The 10,333-nt window shown below is 25.6% G+C and overlaps 1 protein-coding gene across 1 annotated transcript; it reads right to left on the reverse strand.

The window, feature by feature from the left end:
• Positions 1-919: 919 nt before the first annotated feature.
• Positions 920-8,538, reverse strand: Bma-dlat-1 (dihydrolipoamide S-acetyltransferase, putative; the record flags this gene model as incomplete). The annotated part of the gene is made up of 11 exons (XM_043082590.1): positions 920-938; positions 1,804-1,929; positions 2,130-2,269; positions 2,523-2,603; positions 2,885-3,113; positions 3,520-3,788; positions 4,291-4,475; positions 7,445-7,508; positions 7,734-7,957; positions 8,173-8,288; positions 8,432-8,538. 11 exons carry the CDS (start codon positions 8,536-8,538, stop codon positions 920-922), a joined length of 1,560 nt encoding a protein of 519 aa, XP_042938524.1.
• Positions 8,539-10,333: the final 1,795 nt, after the last annotated feature.

Raw genomic sequence — 10,333 nt, forward strand, 5'->3', positions numbered from 1 at the left:
CGTCAAAGATATTTCGCTTGAACTTTTCTTCTATTATATAATTATTAGTGATTTGTATTTGATTATATATGATATCACTAAAATTTTCAGAAATTACAGCGTAAATCACATTCAAATAATGAAAAATCATTTTTAAACATGTGTAAATATACATAGTATTAAATTAAATTAACTGGCTAAATTTATCAAAAAAAATAGATATATTAAGATAAACTAAAGATAAATTTAGATAAATTTTTTTTTTGGCAAAGATTTACGACTTAATTTATTGGATAGTTGTGAAATCTTTAGTAAACGTTGATGGAAAAACAAGCGAGTTTAGAATTTAACCATAAAAGTGAAGTGTGCAATGTAATGAATTAGTTTACATAAAATTCATTTATAAATTTTATTAAATTTAGTTTCGCAATTGAAAATAAGCAGATATTATGAGTTTAACTTTCATTTCCAATATTTCTATATATTTTTGATTCCGAAGACTAGTAAATTCACAAACGGTAGCTAATCATAATGTTATTAATTTTGTTTCAAAACTAATGATATTTTGAAACTCAATTATAAAAATAAAAAAAAAAGTGGAATAAATTATTGTTTAATTCTTATTATTTTCATATTAAATGATTTAAGTTATATTTTATCCTAATATGAAATAAAGTAAAATAATAAACTGTTGAAAAAAAAAAATACTTTATTCAATTTATTGAATGAGCAACGATTGTTTGTTAACTGTTTTTTTTTTTTTAAATGCATGCAATGAAAATTAAACACAACAAATAAACGACAGATAATTTTTATTAAGCTAATGATTAATGTTAAATGCCCCAAATGTTAACAAAAAAAAAAAAAATTTCATATCAAATAAGAATTTTTGCTTAATTTCATAAATTCTTTTTTTTTCACATTCATAAATGCCACCTTCTTACTTTTTCTTTGATTCCCTGCAAAATTAAGCATTGAATTGAAAAATATAACAAAGCTAAAATTTTTAATTTAGCTAATAATAAACAAGAAAACACAATAAATTAGATACATTTCGTCTTGTTTTAACTAAATTTATCGTTTTAAACTAAAATAACATTTCCTTAACTGAATCTAAACAAAAAAAAATTCTTCCAAAATATGTTGAAAAGGAAAACTTATTGTGAATGCATTATTTAGTCATTGTTTTTCCTTATTTATTTTATTTCATAAAAATAAACTTTTTTTAAAAGTTAGAAATATGAAATAATGTTTTAAAATTTGAGAACAATTCCGATCTTTTAAAGAAGGAAATAATAATTTTGATATTTCAAAGGCAAAGATATTTGTATAATTTACTAGTATCATTAGCATCTTTCGTGAAGCCAAGCTTTTGTCAGATTAAAGTTCAAAATTGAAGGCTTCAAAACACATCAAATTAATAAATCCCCAAATTAAAAACCTATTCATTTGCCTAGCATTAAAAGACAATAAGTAATCACCATAAAAATAAGACGAAATGTTTTGCATTGCTTATAGAAAAAAGAAGCATAACAAATTTATCATTGTCAAAACTGAACTAAAATGTAAAATTTGGAGAAAGAAGCATTTTTTTTTTTTTTTTGTAAATGAGTAAAAACTAAAAAAAAAAATATTGCGTGAATTAAAATTTCACTAATTTTAAAATTTAACAAAGAAAGAAAAAAAAAAAAGCAAATGAGGAAAAAAAAAAACGAATTGGAATTATCATGAATAATAATAATAACAAAAAATGTTCCATCTAACATTATTTTAATGACTAATAGTCAAAATTTTGTTCTATAAATTTAACAGATTGTAATTTACATTAGCATAGTTTCAGGCTTTTCCATATATTCCTTAAAATGTTTTAACCAAATTGCACCAACAGCACCATCAACAACACGATGATCACAAGACATTGTCACAAGCATTGTTGTTATAATTTTAAACCTAAAATTAATTAGCTTTGAAGTGAAAATTGAAAAGAATAAAATTGTTAAAAAAGTAAATGAAAAAGAAAAATGAATGATATTAACAATGCGGTACTAAGATATTTGATAACCATACTATAAGACTGCATAAATTTTCATAAAGTAAAATAACAAATTTTGCTTTCCCTTTTCTTTTTTTCTTATTAAAAAGAAGTATACCCATTTTCATTATCATCAGGTACAACTTTACGCTCTGAACCAGCAACAGCTAAAATGCATGACTGTGGTGGATTGATAATTGCTGTAAAATGATGTATGCTACCGAACATTCCCAAATTTGATACAGTAAATGTACCACCCTAAAAATAACATTAATATATTAACTAATTTGAATTCACATAAAGAATAAAATGGATTCTATATAGTTGTAATTAAATTACAGGAATTACAAATATCATTATTCAATTTTCTTGCAAGATTGAGATAATATTTCCGAAATTTCTCCACAATTTAAATTCTTAAAAAAAACTTTTTTTTTTTTTCCTCTTTAATATCATTTCAATTTGATATAAAAAATATGGGTTGAAAATTATATTTTAACAGCAAACATACCATATACTCGTTTGGTTTCAGCTTATTGTTATGCGCCTTATTTGCTAATTGTTTAATTTCAGTACTGATTTGTGCCAAACTCTAAAATTTTACTTAGAAAAAAAAAAACTCCACAAACCATAATAAATTCATGACAGAAAACAATTAAAAAATTAAAATTGAAAAATTAAATAACTGTTCAGCGTATATTTCATGTCTTAAAATTTATTTATACTTAAAATATTTCATGTCTTAATTTATTTATATTTTATACGTAAAATAAAAACTAAAACATATGAGTAATTCTTAAATAAATTTAAAAAAAGTTACTTCAACTTTTGCTAATTTACGAGAGAGAAAAAAAAAAGATGAAATGAACAAACTTTAATATGAGCACTGTGAATGATAGGTGTTATAAGGCCTGTTTCTGTTTTTACAGCAACAGAAATATCAACAGTTAAATTTTGACGGATAACTTTTTCTTTCTCTAAAAAGAAACTATTCACTTCGGGTACATCCATACATGCTAATGCAGATGCTTTAATGACAAAATCATTTATGGATATTTTGACACTTTGATCTTTTAGATCAGCATTTAAATTTACTCGCATCCTGAAATAAAATTTTAATCAATCAATAATGAATTGAGTGAAGAAATGATATGATAATTGTGATAAGAAAACATATCAGTGCAATGATAATATAATACAAAATGAACTAGTAATTGTAAGTTAGAATTAAAACATTTAATTAATCAATAAAATGAAATAATAATAAAGCAAGTAACTCCTCAAATTTAACATTCCTTTTCATCTATGAAATTTTTTTTTATTTATAATTGTAATTACTCACTCAATGATTAAGCAAAAATATAATTTAGATTATCAATAATAATTTCAGTTAAAATAATTCTAATTATAATATTTTTAGTTGAAAAATTATCAATTAAAATTATTTCATAAAACATTCAAATGGAAGAAAAAAAAAAAGAAAAAACGAAATTCAAAATATTACTAACTTCAATAATTCGTCCATTTTAATTTCAGAAGTAAGATAATAATGTGGTATATTTTGTTTACTAAATGATAAACGTTTAGCAATTGTTTCTCTCATAGTCGTAAGTGGTATATCTTTATATTTTGGATTATCAGATAAAACTTGTTTTCCATCTTCTTTTTGTTTTTTTCCCGATACAATACTTTTTTCATTCATTGCAATATTATCAGTAGCAGTTTTGCTTACTTTTGCAATATTATGTCGTCCATTTGAATTGATATCATCAATTTCCTGCAATACTTTTTCGGTAGCATCCCGAAATAATATTAAAGATATATTCTTACATTATAATTAATAATAATTATGTAATAAATGTAAGTAATATTACTAAAGAGTAATAAAAGAATAACTAAATCAAACAATACAATTAATTTATCATTGATAATATAACTGCAAGTTTAAGTTTACATGTAACTTTTGAAAGATGTAACTGATTGCCATGTTATTAATATATTTCGTTTAAATTTGTCTATTAATAGTATGAGACATTATTATTTGTCATATATTTGAAATGACAAAAAAAAAAAAAAAAGCAAGCAGTATTTAAATTTTAATACAATGAAAGAAAATATGATAAAGTGTTAAATAGAGAAAAATAATTTATTAATTAAACGATTATTAGAAAAAAAGCCTAATATGACATATGTAAAAATATTAATTTAAAATGGAATAAGATAACTGAATAATAGGGTTGAAATAAAAAACTCAAATAAAAAAAACAGATATCACCTACCAACAAGTTGATACCCGGGACAGTAGTTAATTTCCGGGCATATGGCATAGCAACGATACGATTACCTTCGGATTTCATAGCTCGAGAAGGAGAGATAATAGATGACCCATAGTTTCCGGTTGTTGCAGTCATCGTATTAGCTTTAGGTACAGCCGAAGCTGTACCTATTGTTTCATACCGAACACCTGGAAAAACAGAAGTATTTGAAATTGGATAAAATTTTGAAAATACGTAATGAATAGGAAATAATGCAGAATCGTTAATTGCTAAAGATATCTTTCAAAATTATTCAAAAACTTTATCAATCTTTCTAATATATCATAAAGTTAAAAAATCAATCACTGATTAAAATATCAATAATATTCAAATAATATAGACGTAAATATGATTATTTGAAATGATTAATTGCTGATAATATGAAAAATGCTTCAATTTAATATTTAAATAAAAATAAAAAGAAAAGAACATAAAGTAAGACATAAAAATGTAAATAAAAAATATATTAGTTTTCAGAAGACAGAAAAAAATTACAAAAAGTTAAACTAATTTAAAAAAAAAAAATATTTGTTTGATATATTGTTGTACTATTTCTGCCACCATTTCAATGCAAATTTGTTTTTTCTTTTTCATTTTTAAATTTGATTATTATTTAAAAACTACAGCACCGATTGCAAGAATAATAATGAAACATGACAATTTCAGTTAATTTTCATAATTTAACTCGATAAGGCTATAATTCTAAAGCAAATCAAATCGATCATCTTTTAATCGACACATTTTATTTAGCAAAACGAACTAAACTAACAAAATGGACGAACTAATTTTTCGGCAAAATAATAAAATTCTTTTTCTAAAAAGAAAACATTGCTTCTCTTAACTTACATATTAAATATTAATGGTGCATATTATATATATTATTAACAGTATGAAGTATTAGTTAAAATGTAATTTTCCGCTTCATCTAATTAATTTTCCATGCCGCTCCATCCGATTTACATAAATCATTTCAATTTTGAATAATTCTTTTCCATTTAGCTTAGTATTTTTCTTTCTTTAAATAACCACTACCAAATTTGTTAGTATCATCAGCTAACTGCTTACTTCTTATTTTGTCATTGTATATGGAAGACGAAGAATTAATACTGCTAACAATTCAAAAAACTTTTATAATCATAACTTCGATCTTTTTAATAAATAGTCAAATTTTCGATTGCCAATTACTCAAAAATACAAGAATATATCAGAAAAACCATAATGCACAAACTGATTTTAATTGATTTCATCAAACATTTCTAGAAATAATCTTTTAGGAGACTTCATTCGTCTTTGTGAGATTTCATTCGTCTTCATTTAGCAATTAATTTTTGTTCATTCCCAAAAGTATCCCAATTAAAATTTATTGCATATATTTTAATCAAAATAAACTGTAGAATATTCTATAGATTATTCAGGAAAAATTAGTTTATGACTGCTATTAAACATTAGCATCATTACCTGTTATAATGAAAATTCATATGCATATTGCATAAAAATCGCATTAAATTAATACTATTTTCCAAGAATGAACCCAAAGCATCACTTTTACAGTAAAATTTTCATTTTTGGTACTTACAAAAAGAAGAAATTACTCGGAATTATTACAATTTGATACCAAAGATAAAGTTGATAATCCTTGGGTGAATTATATTTTTAAAAAGATTTATAAATAGACCAAATGAACTACGACTGGAACCAATACTGTCATTCCTTATCAACATATCTGCTCTTGCTAATAACAATTAAATGATAGCAATAATGTTTAGCAAGTTTAACCTAAAACGCAATCTCTGCTTAAGCATTGATCTCAGTAATTTTTGCCACGATTTTCTTGAAAATCAAAAAAAACCTGCAGAAATTTTCCAATTTCATAGGCGATAGTATTGTTTTGTGGTTTTCACTTGGAAAGCTAAGAAAATTCAAACCTAAAAACCACTTAAATAGCATTTTAGAGCCGTCGAATTCACCGAATTCATAATTATAGAAAGACATAGAAAGGTTAATGAATTAAATATGTATGAAACTACTAAAAAATAGAAGTAAATGGTTCGGGTTCATTCTTCATTAGGAAAAATCAATCAAGCAAAAACAAAGCAACTTCAAAAACATTGATAAAAAGATTTATTCAAAAAATCATCACTAAATTAAAATTCATCTGACAATGCCACGAGGGACAGCTGATAATAGTATATACTGCATTTCTTAATTGTTTCAATTGCCTGCAAAAAAATTGTTAACTATTAATCGCCAAGAAATAAGGAAAATTTACAGCAGATTTTTGTTGAGTTTCATTAAAAAATGCAACTTTTTTGAATGCACTTTCTGTTTTCTTTACATGTCCTTTTCATGCAGGAATATATATGGAATATTTAGTTTGTTTTTTTTTTTAAATATTATGAAAAGTCCGCGCTATGCTATATATACCCCACTTCATATGCAATTATAACTTCCAAATCAATAATAAGTCGAATTAGTCAAGACTATCATGGATCAAACCCGCAACGTAACTTATGCAAATCTAAAATTAGTTAAAACCAAAAATTAGACGAGAAATATTAGAATAGCATTTGATGGTTTGAACTTCTTAGGTGTTTTAGTTTTCTATTTTTCCATAAAAGTTACTACAAGTCCGGTATTCACTTTTTTCTAAGTAAATTTTGGAAAAATGGGCTAAAAATTGTATATGTATATATGGAAAACTTTCACTCAAGACTTACAGAAACCAAAAAATCCAAACTATCTAAAGATCATGGAGAGTGGATTTAAGTAAATGGTATGACGATATGCAAAATATACTCTGCATGTTGTCATCCTATGAAACAGTTCGAATTCCATTTCAGATGTCTGTCATCATCATTATCGTTGGACGTACAGTTGCATTATCACAATATGGCAAATGTGTGGGAAGATTTAAGATCACACCGATAGTTTTGCGCAGAACATCCAAAATTTTGGGAAATTCGCAAAAAAAAAAAAAAAATTAATTCCCTAATGCTTAATCCATAACTTAGATATCAAATGTTATCCTAAATTATTTAACATATTCATTTTTTTGTTTACAATCTTGAGCACAAAATACTTAAGCAATCTAATTTCTGAAAAAAATAACATAACTTACCATCAACTTTGAAATTAGCAAACGCACTACAATCTTCTTTCTTATCAACGAAAACACAAATAGGCTGAAAAAAGAAAATGAAACTGAATTTTACTGTAAATATAAAAGTATTTAATAAATCAGAATATGTAAATAAAACAATAACTTATAAAATATGAAAACTCGTCATTTACTCTTTCAGATTAATTTCAACTTTTCCTTACTAGTTAATTGAGACATTTAAACAAAAACAGAATGTAGCACGAATTTTAGAGAAATTTATAATCAAGAAATTTGAGAGGAGACTTACTTTTCCCAATTTGATACCTTTCGTGCCATCAGGCGCCAAAATTTTAGCTAAGACACCTTCCTCGGACGCTTCAAATGCCATCACCGATTTATCAGTTTCAATTTCACATATCAAATCACCTTCCTCTACTTCATCACCTTCTTTTTTATGCCACTTAACAATGGTACCATGTTCCATTGTTGGTGAAAGAGCTGGCATTGGGATCAGTCTGTGTTCCGGTAGACCTGAAATAATCAATATTTACAGTTTTATGCAAATGCTTAGACCTGACGATGAACTGATGACGATGATTCTACCTACCTATTTTTTATTTTAAACATCCAAAAACCTAACTAATTTTAAGCTGATATACTTAGTTGTCTTAATTACTTTAATCTTAACTTAATCGCCTTAGCAAACGATGAATTAAAAAAAAAAAATAAAAAAAGAAAAACCATACCACTAGAATATAATCGATATAGCTGCTTATTGCTATTTTGAAGCTGATGAAAACGATTTATACAATAGTTGGAAACACTGAACAAAGGTGTGAGTCCGGATGTCGATGCTGCACGCCTAGAAAAATAATTTTTTACTTGTTGACTAATGAAGATGACAAACTTGATCAGAAAGCATTTTAATGAAATTATTACTAACAAATTCAATACTGTCATTCAATGTACTTAAAAACAAATGTTAAACTTTTAAAGTGGACGTACATAAATGTGACCGGAACTGCAGTGCGAGGTAAAGATGCAAGCTGAAATCCATTGCGTGAACAACGTAATGATAGTGAAATACTTCGTGAAGAAATTTTAGGCATCATTCAAGATTAATTATTAAGATTTTGCAGTAACTCGTTTTCTTCCAAAATCGAGAAATATCAAACGAAGATAAAAGAATCTGGAAGCAAAACCGATATTTATATCGTTTACATATAACCTTTACATATAGGAAAAAAGAAAATAAAAATTGAAATTATTCGATAGAAATATTAAAATTAAGAATGCCAACAATAATAATCAATGGGAAAAAAGAAACTTCAGAAAATTATATGTAAAAATAAATTTCACATATATGAATAAAACTATATAAGGAAAAACATCAATCGATTATTTCTTAAAATATTCTAAAATTCAACAGCAAAAAATTCCAGCAATGTTTTTATAAATTGTAGCTTAACTAATCCCTAACTGTCTCTCTCTCTCGGTATAACTAATATTCCGTGGTATTCCTATCCTAAAAAAAGACAAAAACATTTCAAAAAATCATTCCAAAAGTGACCATTCATTCACGTAATACACGTAACCAGTATTTATATTTCAAATAACATTTAATTATCCGATATTCCGGAAGTAACTACTCTAATGCTTTTAAAATTTGTGGACAATAGAAAACGATGTCAAATATTACCAAAGTCAAACACTATACATACATGCATACATACACACACGCGAACGAACACAGAGGCACAGACACACAGACACATACACAAACACACGCACACACGTACGCACGCACAAACGCACACACACACAAAACTGAAAAGGACCTTTTTTTTCTTCGTTTAAAACAAAATACTCTTTCTCTCTTTTCCACATTTCTTTCTCAATTATCTCTCCTACTTTTAGGTCGTACCATTCCATTCCTTCCTCTTTTTTTTCACTTAACGTATGTTCTCTCTCTCATTTTCATATAATCTGATTCTCTCTCTCATTAAATTTCTCTCTTTTTGTTTCCTTCTATTCTCACCTCTTCTTCTTATGTCCTATTTCCTACACGTGTATCCTAAGCGAAATTATTATTAAACGTGAAACGCATAAACATATTGAATAAATATTGCAATTAGCATATGATCAATTGAACATGTACTTCTTATGTACGTAACAGATAATATGAGACTCGTAAGTGACGTGTTTTAAGTTAAAGGAAAGAAAAGTAATAGTGCATAATAAGTGGAGAGACACGTAACTGAGATAAAACAGATTTTTTGACGATATTATCGATGATAGCATCGTAGCAAGGAAGTATTATTTTATCAGAGAGTATCAGAAGCTATGCCGTCAGGATGAACTAAAAGTTATACCGTCAGGATGACTAAAAGTTATACCGTCAGGATGACTAAAAGTTATACCGTCAGGATGACTAAAAGTTATACCGTCAGGATGAACTAAAGGAATGAATCTCTTTCACCTAGAATTACATTATCGAATTCAAATTTAAATAGGTGAAACAATAAACTGTTAAAAACAATTATAAAATCTTTTGTGACAAAAAACTGATCGTAAATGCTTTTCGAAAAATTGAAAATTTTATTTTTTAAAATTGATAACATTTTCTACTGAATAAATCATAACTGTTGGATTTTCAATGGAATTTACCCACTAATTTTAATTATTCATATTATGTCAATGAAAATAAGAAAAACAGTATAAATTATTTTAACAGTTTTTTTTTAAAAAAAAAAAGATAAATTATTTTACATATTATAATATTATAAAATATATTTCAAAAAATAGGAATATACTATTTTTAATTATTTTATGATATTAGCTAACTTTGAAAATTGCATTATCTTTTAATAACATTGAAATATTCCATTCATCGATTCACATTATCTA

The sequence above is a fragment of the Brugia malayi genome (genome assembly GCF_000002995.4).
Source record: "Brugia malayi strain FR3 genome assembly, contig: Bm_v4_Chr4_scaffold_001, whole genome shotgun sequence".
Lineage (NCBI taxonomy): Eukaryota > Metazoa > Nematoda > Chromadorea > Rhabditida > Onchocercidae > Brugia > Brugia malayi.